The 12,059-nt window shown below is 41.8% G+C and overlaps 1 protein-coding gene across 20 annotated transcripts in view; it reads left to right on the top strand.

The window, feature by feature from the left end:
• Window positions 1-12,059, top strand: part of ATP2B2 (ATPase plasma membrane Ca2+ transporting 2) — a 572,092-nt gene that overhangs the window by 367,892 nt on the left and 192,141 nt on the right. For all 20 annotated transcript variants that reach the window (XM_067463583.1, XM_067463578.1, XM_067463579.1 and 17 more), the window contains one exon: window positions 3,960-4,442. In XM_067463583.1, the coding sequence (XP_067319684.1) occupies window positions 4,244-4,442 (199 nt within the window). In that variant the 5' untranslated portion in view covers window positions 3,960-4,243. The remainder of the gene's footprint in view (window positions 1-3,959; window positions 4,443-12,059) is intronic.

Genomic DNA, 12,059 nt, shown 5'->3' with positions numbered 1-12,059 from the left:
TCTTTCAGGCTACACTTGTGCTAGAGGCTGGAGGCAATTTATAAACATTTTTAAATGGAAAGAGAAATGTTATCATGAGCTTTATTCTAGGAGCTGCTTCAATTCATGCAGTGGTTGTCAACTTTTACTCCTCTAGTTGCTTTGAATTTCATTTTCCAGAAACACTAGCATAGCCCATGGTGAGGTATTCTGGAGATAAAGTCCCAAACATCTGGCAAACCAATGGTTGAGATCCCTGGTCTAAAAGCGTTCTAACACATCCCCATATCAATTAGCTTCATAGATAGGATCAGTCCCACTCCCCATTTTGGCCAGTGGGTGGGAACATATGATAAATTATATGCCCAAGGCGTTCTGGTTACTGTTTTTACCTATCCAATACCATTCTCTGAGCACACTCAAAGTGTGATGCTGGGTGGGTAGCCACATTTGAGAACTCTCCATCAGCTGATCTCCTGCTGTAACATGTAACATATTATGTAGAAGGAAGGTAGTTGACGTTCCTCCCTGGAGCAAACATCTACCCAGGCCTTGCTCTGTGGGGCCCTCCAAATGAGGTCCTTGGTGGATGGTGGTTCACAGAAAAACACTGTCCACATTTCTGCTGTTGAGAATGTTGCAGTAGAAGACATGCTTGCTGTGGCACTCTGAAGAAGGTGCCTATCCAGTCTGAGGTTCCATTACTTCACAGAGCAAGTTATTAGGAAGGTAGGCAAGTAAATAGTGGCCTCTCTAGAGATCCCATAGGCCCCGAAATATTGTTCTATGTCTCTTTTCCCTCCAGAGAAAGGATTTTGAATAATGAGGCTCTGAACTCAGCCTGTGCTGTATTAGCAGCATTTCATCGTGCAAAATGAGAAACTGTTTGTTTCAACCAGATAAACAAAAAACTAAGCCTGAAGCCGAGTATTTTCAACCTCACAGAATAATTTATTGGCTCATTCAGCTTTGGCCAGTAAATGTATCAGATGCTACCATAGAAATTCAAAGACGAACTTAATTAGTCAAATGAAACTTTCCCACATCAGCTTAACTTGACTACTTATGGCAGCACAATAGCAATTTTGAAATGTGTACAGATATTATTATTATTATTATTATTATTATTATTTAAATCTCTCTTCCCAAACTTAACTGTTCCAATTGTGGAGCCTTGCTGTATGTGGATGTCTTGTTTTAGCTTCCCCTCCCTTTATGAAGCAGTTGCCCTAATCGCCGAGCAAGAACGTGAGAGTAGTGTTCATTTCAGTCACAGCAAACTGCTAGCCGCCTTGGCAGCATTCCTGGACTTTTCATAAAAGAGATTTTGGGATCGAATGAAAATTGCATATCTTGTTCCATGGATTTATAAGGCAGCATTATCAGTGGATAATGCTAGTCATGCTCTGAGCTTTCTGCATTTTACAGTCTGCCTTCTCAAAGCAAAATATATGTTATTTCCCTGGGGGATATGCTATTAAGTGAATCCTGACCATGGCATAAGCATAATAAGAGGTATGCCATTCTGCAGGTAGAAGAGCTGTCTTTTTTGTTGGTTAATATTTAATTGAAGGTCAAATGAAATATTAAACAGGCAAATTATTTAATTGTATGTGAGAAAATAACATCATTGCCTAATGTTGGCTGACAAAATGACATGGCAGTATTTACAAGAGCTGGAACAAATATTATACAGAGTGATGGACATGTGAACCAAAGGAAATCTTTCTAAATACAACATTATGTCACTTCATTATAGAGAAAGGTTCTGTGAGAAACACTGGTGGATTTACGTCCTTTATTTGACATGTCAAAAATGATGTCCTCCATGTCTACCCAAGGTTACTCCAAGGTTCCCCAAAGTAGCTGTGCTCCTTTTTGTATAGATGCCACTAGCAAGCTTACTGAAAAACAAAACAACCTGATCTGATATAAAGCAGCTACTAGGGTTGCTTAGATGCTACTGTATAAGATGATGCTTCCTGTCGTAGCTGACGTAAAGTACTAATGAAGGCTCTAAGGTTGCAACTCCATTCTGGAGTAATATGAAACATGTGCCTCTGTCAGGTCTAATATTTTCCTGAAACTGGAGGCAGCCTTGTGAAAAATAGGCAATGCATCAGAGCTCATAAATGTACAAAAAGTATTTTGAATTTTGTTAGATGTTAGAATGATTCATATTATCATGAAGTTGAACTTTTTCTGCTTAGAATTTCCTGCCATTTCATTTAGTAAACTTCTACTTTAAAAAAAAGCCAAAGTAGAGATAGAATATCCAAAGGAAAGAGTTCTCTCTTCTACCCAGGGAACTGCTCATATTATTGGGAAATCAGTTTCACTGGAGGACATATTAACTCCCCCCCCCCCCCCCCCACTCCAATGTTCTCTTCAAGGTTGAAATTATTGTATAAGTCTGCCTAGAATTAGGAGTTTCCAAGGTATGGACAAATGGCAAGAAGAAGGGGAAAATCATTCCTCATACATTTCCAATCAGATCAGCAGTCCTGCAGAGCTGCCTTGAAAGTTCCAAAAATGCAGGATACCTTTGTCATGGCTGTCCCTTATTCAGTTGAATCCTCCATCCCCATCTATCTCTACTCCCATCCTACAAGTGAATGTGTGAACAGAAATGTGAAAGTAAATATAATTAACAATTAATACTTGTTTTTGTGGAACCAGTAGAGGAAAAAATGGTCATCAATAAATTCTATCAAACAATGGACATCAAATTTATTTTCAGAGACTTTCCCTGGAAAAATAGCTGTTTTGGGTCTGGAAAGTCATCATCCTTTATAGAAATTCTCTTGTGTGTTTCTCACATCCTTGGATACATTTTATAAAAACGTAGTAATATTTAGCAGAACATAGCTTACCTACCATTATCCAGAATATATATATATATATATATATATATATATATGAAAAGGTCTGTTTATATTGTTTCAAATGACAAAACCCTTTGCAAAGGTTTATGGGTTTTTAAGCTATGTACTGGCAGAAACCTTTTTTATGCAAAACAAAACCCTTTAATCTCAGTTAAACTCTTGAGTGGCAAAGTATAATAGATGGCTTCAGCATAGCTGTGCAGAGTTCATTAGCACCTTCCTGGGAAAGAACATTTTTTAATATGTTAAGTAATTGCTTCTTCCCACTGATCATCTGTGTGCATGTCTGAATATCTCACATTAAAGTCCCATAAAGGTAGTTAGGTTTGCCTGTTTGGCATTTGCAAAGAAATATTCAGCTCTCCTGCTAAGGGTATCAAGTGTGCGGGTGAGTCAGATAACAGGTGGTGCTGAAGGAGAGCAACGTTTCCTGTTCATATGACACAGTGGACTTGCTGGTTAGCCTAAAGCACTCAGGTGTTTTCATCTTTATTCTTGTGTTTGTGTTTATCTTCACAAGCTGTTAAAACGGCAAAGTTTAGTTTACTCAAATGCACTCCTGACTGAAATGAAAAAAATGACCTTTTTCAATTTCATTTTTTGCACTCAAAAATGTTTTTCTCTATCTCTAATGGACAAAAGCATAAATAGCAATAACCAGTTAATTTTTATTACTTCATATAGTTTTTACAGTGTGTGTTTGTGTGTGTGTTTTCTTGGCAGATGAAAGATTGATAGAATGGTCTGAACAAGAGCTTCTACCAGAGACACATCTAGGTTGTTGGGCTAATGGTTTACTAATTAATATTCATGAGCCATCTCATTTAGCTGGTGCTCTTGGGACTTGATTAAAGTAAGGACTGCTGCAATTGCTAGTGGAGCTGGAAAGAGCTTTGTGGGTGACACAGCTAGCCGGTGGGCAATCTGTGGAGCCAGCTAGGACAATAATCTTGCAGCAGCAGCATCAGCGGATATTGTCAACCCCTCTGCATTAGGCCTTCGGCATTCGAGCCCCCCTTAAGAATGGTGTGATGGAATCAATTTCGGCTCATCTCACTTAATCTTCTTATTCATGTTTTGCATTTGTTTTCTAAGGTCTGAAGGAAGAGATGACCATGTAGATGACAACAGACTGGATGCAGCATAATGGGAAGCAGTGAATGGGGTGGAACTGGCTTGCAACCTTGAAAACAGCCATCGCGTGGACTATCTATCACCTGGCCGGAGAGACACATCCAACGGTCTTTGCTTTCTCACCTGTTATTACTGGAAGCATAAAGTGGATCCCTTCCATTATTTTGTCTGGGATTTGAATTTCCATCCTTGCAAAATTTCCAGTTGTACATTGCACACAGAACGGAGCAATACTACCAGCAACAATGGGTGACATGACAAATAGCGATTTTTATTCAAAGAACCAAAGAAATGAGGCCAACCATGCAGGAGAATTTGGGTGCACGCTTGAGGAGCTGCGCTGTCTTATGGAACTTCGAGGAACAGAAGCAGTAGTAAAAATTACAGAGACATATGGGGACACTGAGGGCCTATGCAGACACTTGAAGACGACGCCAATAGAAGGTAAGGAATGTTCTATTTTCCCCATGGAGTTTGAAATAAAGGTTCTTCTTTCATTATAAAGCAAAGTGTCCCTATTGAGGTTTTGACCACGATGGTGGTACATCCAGTAGAAGAAAATACCACAGAACACATGGAAGAAACCCAAAGACACTGCATCAGAGAGACACAAAAATAGTTAGCTGTTAATGCTTGTGCAAAGTGGGAGTATAAAAATACCAAACAAGTTAATTTGATTTCTGATTCAGCTATAGTTGCAGAAGAATGCATAAGAATAATTCCTTAAATATTTGGCTTAATTGTGTTCTGGGCCATACTTACAATATTGCTAAGCAGATCCAAATATGTGGTACACTTTGTTCTCTAACAATATTATTTTACATTTATGTCCACCCCCTCTGTCTGCACAGCTGAATCTGCTTTGGATATTTGAAACACAACTATAGTTTATGTCCTAGTGTCCCGGATAGCCACACAGCCAGCTGTTCTCACAAAAACCCTTTGGACACTTTATTTGTTATATTCCACTTAATTAATTATGAGCAATACAAGTTTTATTTTAGAGGCAAACATTTAATATGAGTTCTGCCATTTTGTTTTTTTCAATATGGAAAGTCATTTTAGATGTGTCCAAAATGTTTTAATAGGCAGCATTTATTGAGTAATTAGCAGAAGATCAAAATTTGTGCATATTTGCCTTCTATCCCAAATAGCCCAAGACTCAGAAAGCAGTCATTCTGCTGATTAAACTACTGCTTTAAAAACTAAAATGCTGTTGGATTCCCAGATTGGTAATTGAGGATTGAATTTGGCTGTTGTAGTAATGCTTGATTTTTGAGGGCCAAATGGTCATCTGGCAAATGACATTGTAATTTGGTGAATGGCTTGAACAGTGAAATCAAAAAATGCAGAATAATCATTGCACAGATGTCCCTGCATAGTTGGCATTATATTTTGTACTGTTACACTGGTGGACATCAGTTGCCTTGGCAAAATTTAGAGATAGGAAGTCTTGTCCCAGTTTTAGTTGAAATTTCTGTCATATAAATATGTATAAAATGGCAATACAAAACTAGCATGAGAAAAATGGGCAATAGATCAAAACTTTTTGCTTTGTGAGCTAGGCTATGTAACTTCTGAAGTATTTTTGGAGCGACATAGATTTCTGAAATATCACGTACTTCATTCTGAACATCAGACCAACATTGCATTATGAAACAATCAAGCTTTGGGGTCTGAATTAAAGAAAGATCTGTTTTTATAACTGAAATATTTTGAGTTGGATTTGACATCACACTGGGGAAAGAGGGCAAGGAAGCAATCTTTGATGATGCCTTTGCCTTCGAGAAGCCTCTTGACTCTTGGAAAATTTGCTGCAGAAGAAGGTGCCACATGACAGACTCAGTGCAATGGGCTGTTTTGAGATGGAGGAATTGGCAACTGTTGTATCCTGCCCCCCCCCCCCCCCGCCCTGACAGGATTTTGGCCATGTGTAGAATGCCCAATCTGGATCCAACCTGATATTACCGTGTTTAGTGACATACAATACATATTATTATTGTAAGCAGTTATGGCCTCTTTGTTGTAAAGTACCCTATTACTGTTTTTCTACTGAACTGTGCAAACTAGTGATGCCATTAGACTCTACTTCCCATAAAGTCTAACCTGTAAAAGGACAAAAATAAGAGATGATAGGTATTACTGTCACAAATGGAGGATGACACATTTCCCTTCTACAGATGTTGAAGACAGGGAAAAACAACCATGCAGTAGCAGAAATAGTGTACACTTTATGCTATGGAAATAAGAAATCAAGTATTGTGTCATGAAAAATATTTAGCATGCCCATTGAGAGAATTATATATTATATTTAAAACGGTGCTATAACAATATCCAGCCATAACAATATCTTCTGAGGTAAGCTGAAACTCCTGGGATAAGTGTGTTGTATAGTTCAAATTCTCAGTTACATAATATTATAGCAGCTGAGAGCAGAGCTATAGTGCAGCCTGAGAAGAATTCTGTATTGCATTATTTACGGAAGAGGCAATGAGGAAGAAATATAATCCCGCTTAGCCGAACAGGCTATTCAGTTCCCTACAGTCTGTTATACAAAGTAGTTCAAAAGTAATCTGTACTTAAGGTAAGACTTCCAAATTCCACAAATGCCATGAATTATTGGGGCATTGAGAATTACTGATGGAATTTCAAATTAGCCTCAAGGATGGTGTATTCCAACATTGTAGATAGCAGAGGTATACCTACAGAAGTATTTGCTTGGCATTTAAAATGTTAGATAAGATGCACACATGGAATGAAAATGTTAATTATTCCTAGATACAGAATAGGAACCTTTACAGGTAGTTTCACATAATGAATGAAGAAATATTATCTGTGAAAACACAATAAATATGCTCAAGTCATAAAAAAAAATTTATTCCTTTAGGTACATAATGAATGATGGTGAAAGCTCAATACTACAGGAAGGGAATAATAAGCAAATAATTGCTGATGGACTGTTGACCCAGGAATGAAATCAGGATCTAGAAAACTCAGTGTATGAACAATTTGAAAGTATGTTTTAACTGTGAATGGAATGGGGAATATTTCTGGGAACAGAAGGGAATATAGGTTTACCTCAGGCTATTTTACACTGTGCTAGCTTTTCTTATACTAATGTATAAACTGACCTTATGTATAACTCAAGGACAGGTTTGGGGGCCAAAATTATGGATTTTGATATGACCTATGGATAAGTCAAGGATCATTCTGTGGAGAGGGGAAAACACTGATGTCACCTCTGGAGACACTGATGACTGCCATTTTACTACTCAGACATTCAAAAGTCCAGAAGTGGTGCCTCAACGGAGAAAGTAGAAGAGATTGGTGCTTCTTTTAGGTTATTTCAAGATGGACTAAGCCCTTTACTTTGGCCATTCCATTCAAATAGTTCCTTTTTTGATCAGAGTGAAGGTATAGGACTTATATTGTCCCATAGATTTTGGGATTGATTTTTGACTAAAATAGCTAGTGTATAGGTTATTTGCTATTATTAATCTATTGTATTTTGATCTGTGACTGTATAATAAATTTTGGTTGGTTGGTTGATTGATGCTTGTTAGTTTAATGGAAAGATTTGTTCTCCTGTCTAATTTATACTTGTGCTACATTTAGACTTAGGAAGTGGTCTGGAATATATTCATTTGCCAAAGAGCAGCTTCATAAGAAAACTGTCTTGCTATTTTTAGCCATATTCCTCTAGAGCTGTGGTTCTCAACCTGTGGGTCCCCAGGTGTTTTGGCCTGCAACTCCCAGAAATCCCAGCCAGTTTACCAGCTGTTAGGATTTCTGGTAGTTGGAGGCCAAAACATCTGGGGACCCACAGATTGAGAACCACTGTCCTAGAGGTTGTAGCTTATTAGTGACCTTCAAAAAAGACAACACCAATACTCCCTAATTCTATTGTAGTAACAAATATACACTTGGTTGTTTTAGTACATGCTGTCTCAGTACAGATTTTGAAATAGTGCTGGAGAACAATTGCCATTTGCACAAGGTTTTCTAAGCTTCCGTGAAACTTAAGTCTTGCAGTCTGTAATGACACTTTGAAAATAGCCTTCCTCCTTCATGCACCCTAATGGCAATTAAGAGAATACTGAATGACATTCAATAGGACATTCCATTGCAGAATGTTGAATGATGTTCACTCCTCCCAGAACAACTGTGCACATACACTTCTATAGAAGAAGAACACAACCCCCTGAATATCCAGGGCACAAATATTTAAAAATACGAAAGTATCCCATTTTGATAGAATGAGTGTAAGAGATTGTATCAGACTGAAGAAAGATATTATGTGTTCATTTAATATTCATGTAAAATTTAGCACTAGTGTCTAATTCATTAAAAATTATTCCCATTTGAAATCAGGAAGAATGTTACTCATGGTAATAAATAACTGATTATTATTATTATTATTATTATTATTATTAAACTTTATTTGTACCCCGCTAGCATCTCCCAAAGGATTCGATACGGCTTACACAGGCCGAGGCCTCAACACACAACATAACAATACAATCTAAGCAAATCAAACAATTAAAACAGAATAAAGCAAAGTGAACAACGGCACAATATACTAAAACACAATAAAACTGGGCCAGGCCAGAGTAAAGGGTACAAGATGTGACAGGAGGTGTATATAAGGCTTCTAGGACAAGTGCGATGTGCGATGTGCAGCAATCATTGGTTCTGGTAAAGTGCTTATGGGACTTGGTAGTGGAGATTTCCTAATCTGGGAAGGCGCATTGGAAAAGCCAGGTCTTCAGGTTCTTTCTGAAGACAGCCAATGTAGGGGCCTGTCTAAGGTCTTCCAGAGTTGGGGGCCACCACAGAAAAGGCCCTGTCCCGCGTCCCCACCAAGCGCGCTTGCGACGCAGTTGGGATCACGAGCAGGGCCTCTCCAGATGACCGAAGTGAACATGTGGGTTCGTAGATGGAAATGCGGTCACGCAGGTAGGCTGGTCCCAAACCGTTCAGGGCTTTGTAGGTAAACGACTCCGGCCCTGTTTACCTCTCCGAACGTATTCTCCCCTACGAACCATCAAGACCACTAAGATCGTCTGGAGGGGCCCTGCTCTCGGTCCCACCACCTGCACAAGCATGGCTGGTGGGGACGAGGGATAGGGCCTTCTCGATGGTGGCCCCTCGACTTTGGAACTCCCTGCCATTAGAGATCAGAATTGCCCCCTCCCTCATGATGTTCAGGAAATTAACAAAGACCTGGTTGTGGAACGCGACATTTGACAACTGATTTAATTCTTTGCCAACATGAAAGGATGATGATGAATGGGATTGTGATGGTGTTGGACGATTTGGCTCTTTTAACTGTGATGATAATGTTTTAATGTGTATGGTGCTGATATTTTAATTGTGTAATGAAGTGGCATTGTGTTGTTATTGTATATTCTTTGTATGTTAACACATGTTGTGAACCGGTCCGAATCCCTCTTTGAAGGTGAGAGGGTCGGTATATAAAACCTCGAAATAAATAAATAAATAAATAAATAAGCACCTGCACCTTAAATTGGGCTCGGAATATAAACGGCAGCCAGTGGAGTCCTTAAACAGGAGGGTTGACCTCTCTCTGTAAGGGGCCCCAGTTAGCATCCTGGCTGCTGATCGTTGGACCAGTTGGAACTTCCGAGCCGTCTTCAAGGGCAGCCCCACGTAGAGCGCATTGCAGTAGTCCAATCTGGAGGTGACCAAGGCATGGACCACTCCGGCCAGATCCGCCTTCGTGAGGTATGGTCGCAGTTGGCGCACGAGTCTCAGTTGTGCGAAAGCCCTCCCAGACACCGCCGATGCCTGAGCCTCAAGCGTAAGCGATGAATCCAAGAGGACTCCCAAACTGCGGACCTGTGACTTCAGGGGGAGTGTAACCCCGTCCAGCACAGGTTGCCACCCTATACCCCGGTCAGGTTTACGATCGACCAGAAGGACCTCTGTCTTGTCGGGATTGATCTTCAGCTTGTTCCTCCTCATCCAGATAGACACAGCGGCCAGGCACTCGTCCAGCACCCGAGAGGCCTCCTTGGAATTAGGTGGAAAGGAGTAGTAGAGCTGTGTGTCATCCGCATAGAGGTGGCACCTAGCTCCAAAACTCCGGATGTCCTCTCCCAGCGGTTTCATGTAGATGTTAAAAATCATGGGTGACAGAATAGAGCCTTGCGGGACCCCACAGGTCAACGGCCAGGGGTCCGAGCAGGCGTCTCCCAGCTTCACCATCTGGGATCGACCCTCCAGGAAGGACCGGAGCCACAACAGAACCGTGCCCCCGAGACCCATCCCAGAGAGTCGTCCCAGAAGGATACCATGATCGATGGTATCGAAAGCCGCTGAGATGTCCAAGAGAACCAACAGAGTCACACTCCCCCTGTCCAGTTCTCTACGGAGGTCATCCACTAAGGCGACCAAGGCTGGTCAGTGCCGTGACCAGGCCTGAAACCAGACTGTGACTGATCTAGGTAGTTGATGTCATGTAAAAAGCCCTGGAGCTGGGAGGCAACCACGCGCTCCAGCACCTTACCCAAGAAAGGAAGGTTGGAGATCGGTCTGAAATTGTTCAGCACTGAGGAGTCAAGGGAAACCTTTTTAAGGAGTGGACAAACCACAGCTTGTTTCAGGAGAGATGGAAAAAACCCCTGCTCCAATGATGCATTGATGATCAACCCAAACCAGTCAACCAACCATTCCCTGGCCGATGTAATTAGCCAAGATGGGCAAGGGTCCAGAGCCGAAGTGGTTGCCCTCACAGCCCCAAGGACCTCCTCCAAGGTCTCAGGAGGAACAAACCTAAAAGAATCCCACAAAATTGGACAAGCAGATGCCTCAAACACCTCCTCTCGTACTGCGATGAAATTGGAGTTGAGCTCAAGGCGTATCTGAGCGACTTTGTCTGCAAAATGGTGTGCGAAGTCGCAACACCGAGTTGCCGGGTCGTCAAAAACCTCCTCTGCCACACGTGGCTGAAGGAGCTCCCCAACGACCCGGAACAACTCCAATGATCTATTTGCTGCAGACGCTATACGGGTAGTCGTATAGTACTCCTTGGCTACCTGTATAGCCACGGTATACGCCCAAAGAGAGGCTGTAACCCGTGCTCGATCAGACACGTCCCAAGATCTCCAAGTGTGCTCTAGCCCCTTCCTCGCATGCTTCATCACAGTCAGCTCCCCAGTGAACCAGGGAGATGGCTTGTCATGACGCAACGTGATGGGGCGTTCGGGAGCAATCGTATCTATCGCTCTAGTCATTTCCCTATTGTAGAGATCGACCAAGGCGTCGACAGGATCGCCAGGCTCCATGGCAGGAAAAACCCCAAGATTCCTCAGGAATCCCTCCGGATCCATCAGTCTCCTGGGGCAGACCATCTTAATTTGTCCTCCACCCCTGCGGAGGTTTAGGGTCACAGAGAGCCTAAAACTGACCAGATAGTGATCAGACCATGACACATGAAGGATGTTTTGTTCTTCCACTTTGATCATTCCACTGTCCGCCACAAAAACTAGGTCGAGTGTGTGTCCAACCTGATGGGTAGGGCCAGATATAATTTGTGATAGCCCCATGGTCGTCATGGCGGCCATGAAATCCTGAGCTGCACCAGTCAAGGGGGTCTCAGCATGAATGTTGAAGTCTCCCAGCACAATCAGGCGCTGGGAGACCAAGGCCGAATTGGAGACCACCTCTGCTAGCTCAGTCAGGGAAACTACTGGTTCGCGGGCTGGGCGGTACACCAGCAGAAACCCCACGCTATCACGATTCCCCACCCTCAGGTGGACACACTCAAACCCAGATGCTTGCGGAACAGAGCATCTGACCACGGCGATGTAATGCCGATAGACAACTGCAACCCCTCCTCCCCGCCCCCCCCCCCAGCCTGGCTTGCTGATGCACTCTGAAGCCCGGTGGGCACAGCTGAGTGAGATTTACACACCCCAGCTTGTCCAACCAGGTTTCGGTAATGCATGTGGACATTATTGGATTGATCATAATGCAGTAGTGTTTTTTAAAAATATATGAGGCAATCTAATGCTTTTGTTATGCAGTATCTAAATTTCC

Source organism: Anolis sagrei, chromosome 2, assembly GCF_037176765.1.
Source record: "Anolis sagrei isolate rAnoSag1 chromosome 2, rAnoSag1.mat, whole genome shotgun sequence".
NCBI lineage: Eukaryota > Metazoa > Chordata > Lepidosauria > Squamata > Dactyloidae > Anolis > Anolis sagrei.
The sequence above is the reverse complement of the archived record's forward strand: the minus strand, read 5'-3'. Positions and strand labels throughout refer to the sequence as shown.